Raw genomic sequence first — 17,179 nt, forward strand, 5'->3', positions numbered from 1 at the left:
TTTAATAAACCTCATTCACAAAACATAATTTACGACTTAAAAACTATTATAATAAATACGAACAATAGTGGAAGTTTTTAAACACGCGAAATTAAATTCTGTATCTCTGAAAACTAGAAGAATGGACTTATTAAGCGTCATGTTGTGATTTGTCGGGGGGTAATTGTGTACTATATACTTCCCACAGCATTCTTAGTGGCTATACACTGCGTATACACCCGCGAAAATATACGACAAACGAAAAAAGCAGTCGCTCGGATGTATGCGGGCAAAATATATTAACGTCGAATGAATTTAGGAGAATTCGGCCGATTTCTTTCGCTATAATAATACGGGCCTTTCGATATACATCTATGAGTCATACCCAAGTATAGACGGTGCGGACAATACTAGATTTTAGAGGTGCGTTAAGTGGAAAAACACGATGGTTGCAAGAGGTGGCGTTACTGGCGGCCGTTGCACATAAAGTGATATATTTCAAGAAGTTGTCTGAGCAAAAGGCGTAATGTTTAACAGAGCATAAACTGTTTAAGACATTTAAAAGGAGGAATTTAAGAGTAATGACTGGAAAATTGAAGAGAAGTTAATTAGAGTTTAATTCTAGTTGATTTACATTTGTTAAATTTATTCCACACTTAAAACGAAATCACGGTATTTAATTGTAATTTAGTCAAATTGTACAAAGTGACAGGGTACTTATTTTCAAATCCAATATTATTCCCTTTCGAATATAAGCGTCGAAATTATCACTCCTTCTTTTCTGCTCTACGTAGTCCTCTCACTCTCGCTTGAATGTCTGAAAAGTACGTTTAATCAAAAACCTAAGGTAGTACAACACGATTACAGATAAACTAATTACTTATAGAAGACTAGCATGGATACTGACGCTGACCTTCCCCTAAAGCACCTATTGTCATTTCCTAGGGAGAGGTATCGATTGTTGTTTTCCTGGAAGATAACCCATTACTTCTTATGAATTATCGGTGCATTTAAGACTTTGTTCGTAAAATGCTTTTTATTGATCCGTCGACAACAATTTATTTTTTGTAATAAGTTTTACTGGATTTTGTAGGTAGCGACTTTTCTTCTGCTTCTGCGACAAACCACTGAATGCGCGCTGTATTATCTTTTGCAACCAAATTAATTTTATTTCTAAAGACAGTGATTTTTATAAACAAACTTTAAGTGGCATATTCATTGCAATCGTCGAATTTCGAATAAGTATTCGAGTATAAGATCGATTAGATTTTATTTTATTTCTCTTATTTTTTAATTATTGATAGTTCTTAAAAATTGACTAAAAAGCGGTTAATAATTTTTGAAATCACGAAATTGGATTGTTGAAACCTTCAAAGCTAAATTATTGGTTTTGAAACTAGGAAATTATAACTGTTCATTTTTCAATTTTAAATTCTTGGAGTTTTTTTAATTCAAAACACCACCATATCAAACATTCAGCTGAAATGATTAATTATTTCTGTTTACTTGCTTCTCTTCGACTTTCACTTATAGTGTAATTTTATCATATCATTGGAGTATCTCGGAGAAATTTTTTGCAGCTAACAGTAAGGACCAAATGTATCCTTAAACTTTAGTTCTATATAACGCGCTCTTAGTAAACCAAAAGTTAAGGGCTCAGTCGACGAAAAAAGCGAGTATACTTCACCACATTCCATTTTATGCCTAGGGGTGCCATAAAACAGCATAAAAAGTGTTTCCTTTTAGTCGGAAGTTAAATATTGCTGATTACTACAGTAGATCCTGCAGAGTGTAAACGAAAGCCACAATTGCCTTAAATTTTCTCGGAAAAATTGATAATTATTTTTAAGAAACGAAGGAAACGGCTGTTTCAGTTGAGCTGAGTCATGGTATTTGGAGAATCTTATATAAGGATGCCCTGCTGGCGACCTCCTTAGATGAACTATACATGTGATCGGACCTACCGAGCTACGATCACTCCTTTCCAAAACAGGTCCTTTTATTTTCAGGTTCGAGAAATGGATTTTCCTGTAAAAATTAAGGTAATCAGAGTTTCTGGTTCTGTTTATGGTGTGCTCGAAATGGGAGAGGAATATAGAGGGCGTATTGTGTCTTATCGTTAAGGAGGTTGGGATTCTAAGAGCTTCAAGGGCCCGAAGTCGAGCCCGTAGTACTAATAACTTGAAGATTCTAAAAAAACATTACAAACTTTAAGAAGCATAAACGCCTTAATAATATATTGCTGTGGCCCCACGTTGGGAGCCATATAGATAATCCTGCGGTCAACTACACCACCCACAAAACACCTGACCAACTAGCTCAAACAAATCAAAATTGAATTTTTATCATTTCTTTTCGTACACTTCCCATATTGACTGAAATTGAAGTTTTAGAAGATTCAGTGGTCTCAATCAACTTCAGAAATGTCCAAAGAATTTACTACGCATATTTTGATCAATATCAGAAAAATAACTATTGGATACGAGAAGAAACATCTGACATGAACACTCTCTCCGGGTCGCACAATTGGATTGAATAAACACACAATTAATTGATTGACAATAAAAATTTATTCCGAAACACATTAAATGAAGAAAATTAAAACAAAATTCCTAGAAGACAGAAAAGCTTACAAAGTTTGTTTAAACAAATTGCTCCGCACGCAGGCGTTCGACAACTAAAATAAAAAAGTCTTAAAATTACTTACAATTTTTCTTTTTAAATAATCCAAGCAATCTAGTCGTAAACAGGTTTGCGCACTTAACTTGAACTGGCATGTTGAATACGATGATGAACATTATCGAACGATATAACTTTTAATTTTTAACAAAATAACCTCAAAAGAAGACCTTACGGTGCACTAATACTGCTCACTTTACTTCAACTTGACTAATTTTTTGCGTAAAGCGAACAACACGCTTTAAACTTCTCACATATTTAACAACGTTAACTTTCGTCTTTACACAATTATTATAACAACAAACTTCAATTAATCAAATATGGTGAACTGCCCGAATAGAAATATAGTAAAGAGACGTACACTATTTTTAAACCGTCGCGAACCAGCTACAGTTCTCGTATTTAAAGAATACCACTTCCATTATCGAATAATCTCCTTCCTCCGGTATTTACCAAAAATGCGCCAATTACAATTAGATTAGAAAACGCCGTCGGCTGCGAAGGAACGCCGAAAATAATGCGCACTTCGTCGACCACTTGCATATCCCGTTATCTCTTCCAGCGCTAAAAAAGACACTCACATCAATTAAATCTCGTCCGATAACAGAAACCTACCAGATGCGCCTACATTTTAACACGCAGTTTCACGGTTTACAATTAAAAACACAAGTAAACAATTCGCACAAGTGATAAAAATAAACAAACAAAAAACAGTTATAAAATGGCAAAAAAAACGCCAAGACGCAAATTGAAATAAAATAAACCAATTGTGTGCTTATTCGTAAATAACTCCAGAGATTTACTGCTCGATTTTCCTTGCACCTTACAGCTTTAAACGCCTTAAGTATTTAAAGTTGCTAAGAAATCATTTAGATCCTTAAAAAGATCCAGAGCCTCAAGGACCTGTAGCCTTATGAACCTCGACAAACCTCAAAGTCTGGAAGGCTAGAAGAGATTTTTGAGCCTTATTAATAGCATTAAGGGCCTTAAGAACCATAACGCCCTAAACTCATTAAAAATAGTTCCATTGAAGATAAACGTCTGAACTCTACTCTTTCTTCCAAGTTTTCAAGAGCATCTAAGTATCTCTTAAAATCCTTCTGGCGTCATTTAGTCTTATAAAGCTTTCAATCAGTTTGAACAGCGATTGAACGTCAAGTACTTTCAAAGGTCATCAAGAGGAATCCTTCGGGATATTTGAATTAAGAAAACTCGATCTAAGCGCGAGCATCCTGTTAATATGCGTCATATTATCTTGAATGCGCTCAGCGTTCTTATCATAATACAACCGCAACTATAAAAGATCGACATTTGCGATGCGATGCCAGCAGTTTTCGTTCAGAAGTCAATGTCTTCAAATCTGATAAACATAAAGGTTGTAGCATTTTTAAACGGTAATTTTTTATTATTTGCTGAGAATATGGGGGGGGGGGGGTTAGCCAGTGATAAATGACCCATCTACTCAACTTTATGACCTTAAAGAATGCAACTCCGCAAATAGTTAATTTATGAGTAGCTGTGAGAGCCAAATATTTGTTCAGATGCTTAAGCGATTTTCTAAAAATTGCTTTCCAGTACACTCAGCTACTCATAAATCACTAATTCGTAGACTCGTGAATTGGAAAATAAAGGTCACTGCTTCCTAAAGGCAATTCTCTTGGATAAATGGCCGTATCCTATGATAGAAGGAATGTGCTTCGCCATATGTTATTGGAAGTCCGTTGTATACTGTTGATAACAAAAATCCTGAAAAGGTGGCAATTTTTTGGGGTTAAAGCAATAGTTAAGCAATGCGTAGACCGGGACTATAATTTATTGATGTCGAATGAGAATGTATACGGGCAAAGCTACAAAGAAGTGTTTCATCACGGCTGTATAAAACAAAGTTATGGTTATTACGATACAAAATCTACCAAACTGGCGGAATGGCCGTTGGGAATTGGTGAGAATTCCCGAAGGATCGCGGCATTTCTAGGGTCGATACTACTTCAGTTGTGGAAAACAGATAATACATTCAACTTGGGATCGGTAGGTACACGAGGGGGCCGAAACGCTACAAGTTATTTATAATTGATAGTGGCTACTTTTATTCACTATCAATAGAAATGCACGCCATTGGTAAGTTACATAAAAATGGACCAACTGGAACGTGACTTATTCACGGTAGATATACTAAGTGTTTCACAATGAAAGTGAAATGTTGGGAATCGCCAAGTTTTTCTTTTTTCCAAGAAACTTATTAAAAGTTTTGTATTATACTTGGCATTTTTCATTATAAACTTTTAATAGAAAAAATTGATATTGCCAAATTTGTGGTTGTACAAGTACAAATTTGTTCGTGTCGCACAAAGGGAACAATGATATTTAAAATTATTTCTAGGATTGACATTGGTTTTTCTAGTGACCAAGTTAAATTAAATAAGTACTCAAACTTCTGATATATTTGTAGAGACTGACAGTGATGTGGGTTGGGAACCGCTCGACTCTGGCTACTGGGACCGTAATAGCGAGTTACCATTCATCTTAATAAACCTTCGTTTTACCTATTATTTTTCGTGGTCATAGCTAGCTCGTATAAGTTTATTAGACGTAATTCAATGCAGACCATCTAGAAGTAAGTATTTAGCTGCATACACCTCTACACATGTGTTCAGTTACAAGTAATTATGTCCTCAAGATGTAAAAAAAATGATTTCACTCGTTGGTTAACAAGTAAGACGTAAATTGCCGGGCGAGTTCTAGGCAATCAGGCTCCCAACTTAAAATTAATACGTCGCTCTTAAAACAAAGAAACATGGTTTCTAGCCACTAGCCGCTACCATGTCGGGCCAATATTTGATTGGTGTAGATTGCCGACTGTCGAGACGACGAGATTTAACGATCATGGGTAGCCGATTCAAAAATTTGGTTTGGAATTTGTATTTTGTTAAACCTGAGAAAATTACGAGTGTAGCGCTTCATAGCGGACATGAACAAAAGTATGTCTGGCGATACCCAAAGGTAATGTCTCAAATTGGGCTGCGATCCCTTCGAACCTAAGAGTTCCAGCTGTTCCAAGCACGTAACAAAAATACAGGTTTACCATGCGTTGCAAAAGGTATGTTAAATTTTTTTATTTGTATAAAAGTACTGGTCAATTACTTTTAGGAATTTTCGCATTCATTTTGTTTGAAGTAATTTTGATATTCCTAAAAGAATCGACCTATAAGAATCACTTGCATGTATTTCATTTATTGATCAAAATCGAATCCAAGTAAAGGATTTTGGATATTTTGTTTCATTGGTTGGAAATTTGCATTTAATTTCTGTGATACCATTCCTTTGGTTGGATTAAAATTTTGTGTTTATCATTCAAAAGTGCACTAGTAGCAAAAAATTTTAGGTTAGGGTCAAATTTGGCAACACGAAACAGGTGTTGCATTTTTTAAATTTCTTTTTATGAGTCAAACCAGTATTTTAAATCCAAGAACGTGTAAATAAAAATAGAATTTGATCACCCTTTGTTGTTTTTACTATATTCAATCAAGTAAATTCATAGTTGTATTTATTTGAGTTCAATGAAACCAGAGCATTGGATTGCGAATTTCATATTTTAAGATAGATAAGAGGCCATACTTCCGCACGGCACGGGATTATAAAACTTCCGTTATCGTTCGTCTTTAACGTAACAATTTTCTAAGCCGTAAATTAGGTCACCAAACTTCACATTTAAAACTTTATGCGTCTTATTTCTGAGCGCGAATTCGAATTACACAAAGTATAAAATCCACTCTGCGGTAAATTATAGATAGTTAACTTCCCTTCGCTCGCGGGTCGACGCGAATTCTCTCACTGTTCGATGCCAATTCTCTTGCGGTTCGACGCTAATCTTTCACTAACTAAAATCCACACTGAACTAACCTACAGGTGTCCAACTAGAAAATCATACGAGCACAAAATTTGACTGAGACCCTATGTCTAAATCCAATATATTCTGTATATTAAATGAGATTCACCACTCCATCTGTGATTTAACCACAAAGATACTGTTAAAATTTCAACGAACGCATAAATGACAGTACTCGAGACCGAAAGTCCACGGGAATGCGGAACTGGTATTAGGGCGATGTAATGTCCTACGTTTTACAAAACCATTTGAAGGCTCATTTTTGGCCACACCGAGAGCCCCACTAACAGTTGGAATAAAATGTTCTGTGGTTCACAGAACCAAAGTCGACACTCTTTTCTGGAGAAATTAATTAAAAGCGCTCTATAAATCAATAAATAATAAAAATAAAATAAAGAGAAACAAGTAAAAGGAGATAACTAATTCCTCCAGTTCAATTTAATATAAATTACGTTAGTAGTTCGCAGGTTTTGGCAACTTAAATGCAAATGACCAATAATTAACATCTGGACGCATAATTCCGAACGGCTTCATTTTAATTAATCCCAGGTAACATTGCCACGGCTAGATTAATTGTCTGTTCCTGAATCACGTTCCACGGCGCACATTTATATTATGATTATAAGGGTTACTTGCCAAATATTTCTAATTCAATTAATTAATTTGAATTGAAAAAAATTTACCCTGTAGTGCAGTATTCCGATAGTGAGTTCGCACTTTGTGTACATTTTTAGTAACGCTCCGCTCATTATGTGACCAAATTGCATTTTTCTTAAGTAAGTTGCCCTCATAGGTTGCACATTTCTACTTCAACGGATATCTTTGACTACACCCCGAACGCTTTCTTTACAAGTTCCACGCCCAAAAATAACATAAAGCAATTATTTTACGCTTGCAAGAACGTAAACTCTTTGCCTTTTATTGCTTTAGTCGTATAACCGCCGAACTTTTTGTGTTACGACCTCCAACATATAAATTATGGGCTTCCAAACCGTGAATCCAGATACTCTTTTTCTTAGAGAAAGAAACTGGTATACGTTTTATTGCGGGAAAGACTGCTATGCGTTTCGATTTTTAAATCTAAAGTTGTGGTTCTTTATGAATCCTGGATCATTTCAGTTATTTAAACCTCCATCCCTATTATTTGATGGCGTCGATGGAGGTAGAACTTTAAATACGGATACCTCGAAAACGGGCTGCCACAAAAGAGAGAACAAATAAAGGTCTCGTGAGGAAAATCTTATATCGGAAACGACGCTTCGAGAGCGGATAGCGGCAAATGAAATCAATGATAGTGTACTAAATTTGTACTTGTGGTACAAATAAGAAGGAGAAGAGTCCTTCAAATGTAGTTCCTATATTAAAATTACATTAGGTGACCACAAGAATAAAAATTCAACAAGTGTCTTTCTCTGTACTATGCTTGCATAATTCAGATACGCAAATATACCCTTTAATAGAACTGCTGTTGGGTTAGGCCACCAAAGCAGAGTTTATAAAGTTGCGGGGTAAGCCCTTTTCGATCGTACATCAAAGCATCTACTCATTAATTTTATTATAGGCTACGTTCCCATTGTTCTCTTTGTCAGGATACACAAACTCATCGGTTTAGATATTCAGATTGACATGAAAAATCTATTCCATAATTTATAGAAGCTTTCCCTGTAATCCACGTTAGTCGTCACGATTGGGGCGAGGTGACTTATATAGTAGCAATTTTGTTTCACAAACCCCCTGTTCAAAGTTAAAAGAATGCGGTGTACCTCGAAGTGATGCATGAAAAGGTACTGATAAAGACACATTTTTCAGTATTTAACGCGTCTTCCCTCCTTAATCAAATTGATATTTCTTATCCAATTATCGAAGCTTGGCAACTCGACAAACCAATCGAAACTTCGCCACAGGACGTTCTAGGCAGATTTTACGTGAAATTATCTTATCTAAAATACACCATTTTCTGCTAGATAATTACATCCACCTTTTATAAAAATAAACAAAGTGCCCAATAAATTAAATCTGAACTGTCACATAAATAATTTAGCAAAACAAAATTCATAACGAACATTTCCCTATACTTATAATTCTAAGAAGTGATCTTTTTACAAAAAAAATAAAACAAACAACTACCTTGAGTAAGGTCAGATATGCAATAGCGATTTTTCGTTTATCCGTAAGGAACCCCACCAGATTAATTAAATTAATTGAAATGAACATTTGATTAGTAATTACCGATCCGTATTTATTTCAGGCGACGGGGCCCAAAACAACAACGCCCACATCGACATTTTCTACACACCATTAATCATTAAATTGTGTTTGACATTTCAGTGTGTACCGTCACTATTTGTCCCTCGTTGCTTGTACCTCGACCCATTAGTCCTCTACGGAGTACAAAAAACTTTAAGTGCCCTGTTTTAACTTCAAATCAAATTTTTAAGGACGAGAATTTAATTTTGTAAAATATTTTTTTTAATTTTGAGATTTAGTTTTTTGTCTTTATTTGTTGTCAAGTGGTCTAAGGCAGAGGTGCGACGATCATCAGGGAAGAGCTTTTGAAAAAGAGCCCATAGTAAAGAATCTTGTTAATCTAGTAACAGTTTTTTAAGAATCTCCAGAAGTTATAAGGCATAACTATAATTATAGTTCAAAGAATCGCTGAAATTTATTTTTTTAAAAAAGTTATCCGAAAGCTTTTTCTTCTTATTTTATATAGTATGTGTCTTTCTAATTTTTCACCCGGCATACCGGATAACCGATGTGTTGTGTAGTGTTTGATGCGTTTTTTTAACTTGATTTATCTTGTCCTTCATTTGTATTTATTTTGTCACTTGTATCTTGTTTTTATTAATTTGACTTGATATATAGTTCTATACGTATTTCTCTTACATTTTGTTACAATAGTGGATTCGAGAGTGAATTTATGTCTTGTGTCTGTGTGTTCGTACATAATTTCTACCAGCCTTAATGAACACCCGGTACATTGATAAACCCGAACGAGCGCTTTGTTACTAAAAACTGTTTGACCCGAGAATGACAATTAACAATGCGCCTTACTGCACTACAGGATTTTGGTTTTTCAATCCGGCCAATGAAGTCAGTATAATTAACCGTAGTTAATTAATTGTGTTACACCAAATGGGTCCGGTTTGGTATTGTTGGTAGAGCGCTTAAATAACACGAAATTTAAGACAGGTCCCATATTTTTATAATAACAGGGCGCTTATTTAATTGAAAAAGTTACTTTTTGAACGTTATTACCTTTAGTTCACCGGTCTGGTTCGGAAACTCAGCGTTCCTCACCGAAATGGCCGATTTTTATAAAAGGAAAGAACGTGATTTAAGGGGGATCTTCATATTTTGCATGCTTTTTGGGCCGATTTAGTTTATACGATGCCGCACCGTTCAGGTTGAGGTTAGGTTTCCCGTGTGCTGTAATTTTGTTTTAGCTTCTTTGTCAGTAACGGACCTTCCGAATTCTGGAATTGACCCTTTGATTTGAGAATGGTGCGAAACGTCCGCAGTTGTGACATAACTGCCAACTGTAAGTAAAAAACGAGCACAGTTTAGATGACAAATGTAATCGGAAAACTCCCTTCCCCTTAGCGCTAAGTCGTAACCTCTAGACCAAAAATTTAAAAAAATCTTCGTATTGAGGCACAAATCATGTGGAGATGCGCCCCAAATCTGCACAAAGCAAGCACAAATTCATCATGTAAAAATGAAAAATACCTTCGTTAACAGCGATGCACAGAATTCATGCACTAATCCATCCGATGTGTAGATTAACCTCGATTGGAAAGCCTTCCTCTTAGCACTAAGTTATAACTCTCAGAATAAAAATTAATTAAAAATCTCTGTTAATATTGAAACACAAATCACGTGACATGTGTGACCGTTGGCGCCACAAGTCAGCACAAAACGAGCACAATTCATCATGTAAAATGTTACGCAGGCATTAAGTTTGTAACCCCAGATTGAAAATTCTACATCTCCCTTAATATGAACATTAATTAATGTGTAAAGGATGTTTCGGTTCTGGGACTTGGGGGAAGAACCAATATTTTGTTTAGGGTATCTATTAAATCGCAATTTCTAGTGATTCTTCGAAACCCCCGACTTGCTTTAGAATATTCGAAGACAGTCTCAAAGTCAATGTTTTCTTTTCAATTTGCACTTGCACTCTACGGGTCTACTAGAACTAGCATTCGTTCAATAATCTCCGCAACTGGGAAAACCTCGTCGTGAGATCCTCTGCGTCAACTAACCAATTGGAGCGTTGAAAACCTAATGTAATGGTAAATTTTAACTGGCTACCTTATAAATTAACTTTGGCGCTTCTATTTATATTTTGAAATTTCGAAAACCCACTTCAGCTTCCCCAAAATGTAAACAAAATTTGAATTCTTAGCAATTCTCTTATTGTATTGTATTTAATTAAATGTAAAGGGGCTTAGAACAAGACAATAGACGCCATTTTGACGGTGACATTGTGCTCCAATCGAGAATGCTTTATTTCAGTTTTTTAATTAAATTGCGTCGTACCTGTTGAACGGTTATGTCCCCAAGGATATTTCCTTTTAGGTGAATTTTCCGTTTCTCTGACGCAATGCCTCGGGGACACGCCGTTATTTGCAAGAGCAATTTTACCCGTTAAGTTCTTAGGTAGGGGAAGTTCATAGAAAGAAATTTTAAAAATCGTAATAAACCTCTTTTTCTTTGTAAAAACTGTGCTAATCTGCGTAAGCTTATTTGGGAACGTGGAAAGGACTCACGGATGCGCTTTTTCTAACTCTGAAATTCCTTACTTCAAACTTCCAAAAGTGTCTTAAGGGCAGTTCAGAAACGCAAACCCAATTAAAGGTGCGTCCATTCACTTTTAAACACTAGCAAATCTCGGGAGCTTCATCAAGCGAGACACTTTAAAAACCACTTGTAACATTAACCTTATTATGCCCGACACGTACCGATTTCCACTGGAAAAGCTTCACGTTTTAAATATACTCGCCCACTTGAACAGTCGGCGCAAACTGAGCTTTTCGAAAGCTTCGAGCGGGGTTTCGCGTGCATCCTTGTCGCTCACACGCAATTTCAGCGTGCATCCTTGTCGGCAGGTTTTCACTGGAAACCATGCGCCAACAGTTCCCGCCAAAGCTCATGCTATTCATTGACAAAAACACCCACATCCGCGCTATTCCATCAACCTTCGCACCTACGCTTAACCCTCTAACCTTCCAACATTTACCATTTGATGTAAACAAAACGAGAACCTGAGAATTTTTTACTTTTTCACGTAACCGCGTGGGTAAAAGTTGAGCTTTTGTGCCTACGTGTAGTATTAATGAGTTTGGTAACCGTTTCGTAATCATTTCGTGCGCTCGAATGGGAAACAATGCGTGCAATTATCACAAGGGGCTGAAAAAGCGCGTTTTGTTGTACGGAAACTTGAATCTCTCGGGTTGGATAATGGTGAAAGCGAAGCTTTAATCTTTTTACATTGTTTACTTCTCGCTTCAACAACTTCTACTGTTGAATTTCACTTTAGTCCCATTGTAAAGTACACAAGACAAAATCTGACAAATTAAACTTCTTTTAAAGTATGTATATGTCCTAATCGGATGTCAGAAACAGGAAATTTTCCCTCAACTTCCTTTCGGTATTTTCAATAAACAGAAAAAGGGATCGAAACCCCTTTCCGTAAATAGAAAGTGGAAGTTTATAAACAGATATTCAACTCCTATTCTACGCATTTTCCTTTCTGTTTGCATAATAAACTTTGTCTCGTTATGTATTAATCTCAAAGGGTTTGCGAGAGGATTTTCTGAACCGGAACTTTTTTAAATTCGATTACGGCTAAATTTATAAAAACCTCGACAGTTTTTTTTTAGTTATTACCGCGAGTACTTACTAAGTACGCAAGGGGTGTGCTGGAAGAGATAAATCTAAAGGGAAAAAAGTTTCTTCCGCTTCGCGCGCCATTTCATTCGAACGACTATAAGAGTAAAACTAGCAATGCGATGGCACTTTGCCCTACTTCAAAGGCGTTGTGAAGGTAACTCTTGCCACTTGGTGCTGGAATTCGGCGTGCCCTTAACAGTTGACCGGTTAAACGCATTCGCTTTTCCACGTCACTTTAATAGTCGACCCTTCTTCACATGCTCTAATTTCACTGAAGGACCATTTCAGATACCTATTCGCGATTCAGGGGCGCTGATGTAATTTACAAATGGCGTGTATTGGTAGGAGCGGTTTGTGAACGTTTTTAAGTGAAATTGTACTAATTTGAAAGTGAATTGAATTTATCCTACCATTTTTTAAAATTGAAACTATAACCCCTTAATCCTATCCTACGTGAACGCCTTTTTCTAAAAGTTTTAAAGAACTCGAGGCTGTTTCGAATTAGCTTGAACACCGCGCAATTAACTTTATATACAAATAAGGATCATGATTTATCATTCAATGTCTAGGGCACTCATGCCTGCAGTTTTAGAACAACTCGCCGACATTCCCTTACGTTGATTATGCTTAAAACATTCGTGCACAATTACACTGATCACAATTTAAATAATAGGAATTCTTCGATGTGTCGTACTTTAATAAACAACGATTTAAATTTTTGTTATTACCTATCTAATCGCGCAGACTAACATCTTTCAATGTGAATATTCCGCTTTAAGTTTTGCTTATCGTGAGTAGCGCAATTACAATGTTCGCAAATTAAATGTTTGAGAAGGTTGTGTGTGTTAAGAGTAACGCTTAATTGTAGCGTAATTACACTGATAGCAGTGATAGAATCTTATTCAAAGCGGTGTGTGTCAAAGAATGACGTAAGTATATATCTCCTATTTTTTTGTTATGTATTTGCACTGTTCACAATTAAAGACTTTGGAAATGTTACGCGTTACACAAAGATTCTTTAACTTATCTTTATTGTTGGTTGCATAATTGCACTGATCACATTTAAAATTCTTGAAATTAACGTGATAAAATGTGACGTTTTAGACTATACTTGCTCTACATTGATTGCAAATGTACATGTACTTACTTTTACAGCTGTGAAAACTATAATATTGATTTCTTTTGCCACTGTAAATAAACAAAATGGCGGTATTATACCACCAATATTAATTACAATGTGCTGCCACCAGAGGGCTCACTGTTAATCTGAATCGCGAATAAATTGTGTTGCTGGATATATTGTGCTTTAGAAACATTCACGTGGTGTGGCATCAACGAGAATATTGTGTCTGTGAATTTGAACTTATTCCGTATTTTTCAGAACTTAGCACATACTTCAACATGTTGTTATTTTTTGTGTATTTTAGAAATCATTACTCATTTGCCTTTGAGAGACAAGTTCCATACCGTTTACCAACTGCCAAAATCCTATTGAAAAGCTAGTATCCTTTTCATATTTATTTGCCTTTATTTATGAGTGGGCGGGGTTTCAGCCTAGGCTGCTCTGCCAACCCAACCCACTATACATTTACAAATATCCATTCCCGAACCCGGATTCGAATCAGGGACCTTTAGCATCACAGTTCAGCGTTAATGAACTGCGCCACACGGGCCGGCCGGCATAATAGCATATTTTGAAATGAAATTCCGAAAATAATAATAATAATGGTGTTTTGACTTCGAATGGTTTCTGAGTACTAACGGCCCTGTCCATCTAACTGCGTGTGAAAGTTAAAGGCGCCCGAAAGTTGTGGGACGAGAGGAATTAAGTGATGCTCCTGTTGATGCCAAATCCACCGTTATCGAGCCTAGTATGCAGCGTGCTTTGTTTTGCTGAGCCTATGGGAAGAGTATATTGAGGAGAACTATCAATTTGGGTTTCTAGGGATTTCTTATTTTTCGGAGGGAGTAATACAAAAGCGGCTACTTTTTTTCCTAATGATGTTTCATTTGAACATTTCCGAACCATATTTAGAACAAATATGTTAGCTGTTCACTACCCACACAGCACAACACATCCGCTAGATATCCATTAGATGTGTAGCATGTCTATAACATATCTACTCCACAACAAATGTCTAATGGCTATCCATTAGATGTTTAACTAGATTTTTAAAAAGCGAAATAAAAGTGAATTAGAAAATTCATACTACACATACAGTTATGTTGTTTGCAACAAATTAAATGAATTATATACATAATTATGTAATATGTGTTATTATAGTGAATGTCTAATGGATAAATATAGATATCCAATACGGTCAATGCGTATTATAAGAAGTGTTCCAGTTGTAGGATAAAATGGTATCTACAAACAATATTTATAATAAAAGTGTAGATTTTGACCCAATCTAAACCCATTGCATTGTGGGTAAGTCCGCGCGCGCGCAGAAACGTGCTGTGTAGCTGAATTTTTTGCAATGAATAAATCATAAATGTTAACTACAACGCCATTTTGTAAATCTTGTTGGTTTAGCTTTAGAGGTTACTGTGAGTGTGTTTTTATTTTGCAATCGTATGTATTTGTATCGGTGTTAACATTTATTACAAGCGGGATATTTTATTAACAGGTGAGTAAAACACGAGGTAAAATATTAATGGCAGAAAGCGGCCCGTACATGATCAATAATATTGTGAAACCAGTCGATATGATCTACATAATTCATACTAATGGCTGTATTTCAAAATTGCAAGAATTTTACTTCAATACCCTTAGTCAAACCATCAATACCAAAGAGGCAATCTCAAAATTATTGTCAATATTTAGAAATATTGTTATTATTGATCGTGTATGGGCCGCTTAATACTTGATTTCTTCATTTCCCATATTTTTTGTTAGAAATTGGATTTCGCTGTAATTATGGCAGAATAATCGGCTGTATATTGAGTATGTCTGATTCTAAAGAATTGCCAGAGAAATGTCTTTTGGGTCTTTCCAAACGGCAGTTAAATCGCATAATACATAATGTAGCTAAAAAGAACTGCGCATCACATGTAGCTCAAGCCATCGTAAACAACGATGAGCAATAATAACTAATCGCAAATAGCTGTATTGATCCTGATGAGGAACGAATTGATGGATACGATTCCGAAGGCTCTTTTATATGTATACTGGATGTCTCGAACAATGAAGATCAAGAAAAGTTTGGGATTAATGATGACAAACTTGTAAATGATGATGTCCTTCCAATTGACAGCTTACCATTATCCGCTGAAGATCAATCTGATTTAAATACCGACACCGAATTATCTAAAGAAGTTAGAAGACAGAAAAAAAGAAGAAAACGAGTTCTTCCAGCGAAGAAGAGTCCGAAGCCTCGGACGCTACTGATGAGCGCATATTGGAATATCCACAACCACCAAAACGCTCCAGACAACTCCAGGCAGTAAAAGGTAAAGAAATTATAAGATTGCAATAGATTTTGTACAACATGTATTTTTAGATAATAGTCAAGACATAGTTTTGGAAAACCAATCTAGCTCTGGTATCCAAAAATTGGACCAAATTGAGGCACCAGGTATTTGTTTAGCTTTTTATTAAAATTCTAAATATCTAATAAATTATTCTACAGTATCTTCTTTGAGGGCGTTGCGGGAGTTACAATCACAAACACCAACGACTTCGGTGTCACGATGTTCTACACCCCAATATACTGTTAACGCTGATGAAGGTATACATTAAACGTGCTGATTTCTTATGTGTAACACTATTAATTTTTAGATTTTAAATCTAAGTTATTTAAGGAGTTGTCCTTTATAAAGGTACATTTAATCAAAGTTAGCCAACGACTTTCGGCATTGGAGGAAAATCTCAATAGTTCATCCAAAACAGAAGCTGATGACGATCACATAAATAATGATTTTGAGGAGATAATCAAAAATCAGTTCCCATTACAATTGGAAGCAGATTTACAAAATATGGAAAGGCAATTAACAGAGAATCCTGATTTAAAAAAATTTATGGTGAGATTACTAGGCGAATGAATTATATACTTAATACATTATTTTAGGTCAGTTATTGTAGTAGCTTTGGTGGACATAAAGTCGATGAGGTTACTAAAATTATTTTGAAAAAATTACTATCAAATAAATTAGCTGGCAACTACAGTTGGTTGGGAGCGAAAAAGAAAATGTCATTCAGTGGATTACAGATAGCAGAAGTTATTTTATGTAAGTTAAAATATATGTACGATATAAGCAATTATGTTTTTACCTATTACTTTATGCACTTGGGACCTACTTCTATTAATCTAATTCTTTCAGCTGCTGTAAAACGAAATAAATCTTTGGTTGGTGCTACAGAAAAAGATGTGATTGATTCAATTAAGAATTGGTTAAGACATGCTGCTGCAAGATATTCAAATCAATGGTATGTTATTGTTGCATGTATGTTTATTTATCAGGAAAAATTTTTTTCTAATTACAGCAAGAAGAATCAGAATCAAGAAATACAATGAAGTGTATAAGTTACAGATTCGTAAAATAAAGATTGCTATAATCAGAAATTTTTTATTTAAAAGGATTACTGGATATCTTTTTTCACCCCTTTCATAAAACTGGCAGATATCTAATGGAGATAATCATTTAACGTCTAATGGAGATCTGTATGGATATCCAGATTCTTGGATATAGTGGGACATCTGGATGTCTAAAGGACATCCACTATACGTCTATGTATAT

At 35.5% G+C, this 17,179-nt stretch overlaps 1 protein-coding gene across 1 annotated transcript; it reads left to right on the plus strand.

The window, feature by feature from the left end:
• The first annotated feature begins 15,560 nt into the window (after nucleotides 1-15,560).
• Nucleotides 15,561-16,994, plus strand: LOC116178377. The gene is made up of 7 exons (XM_031497859.1): nucleotides 15,561-15,605; nucleotides 15,766-15,892; nucleotides 15,943-16,017; nucleotides 16,072-16,170; nucleotides 16,221-16,462; nucleotides 16,510-16,669; nucleotides 16,763-16,994. The coding sequence occupies exons 1-7, from the start codon at nucleotides 15,561-15,563 to the stop codon at nucleotides 16,954-16,956; spliced, it is 942 nt and encodes a 313-aa protein (XP_031353719.1). The 3' UTR covers nucleotides 16,957-16,994.
• The last annotated feature ends 185 nt before the right edge of the window (nucleotides 16,995-17,179 follow it).

Source organism: Photinus pyralis, unplaced genomic scaffold (genome assembly GCF_008802855.1).
Source record: "Photinus pyralis isolate 1611_PpyrPB1 unplaced genomic scaffold, Ppyr1.3 Ppyr1.4_LG8, whole genome shotgun sequence".
Lineage (NCBI taxonomy): Eukaryota > Metazoa > Arthropoda > Insecta > Coleoptera > Lampyridae > Photinus > Photinus pyralis.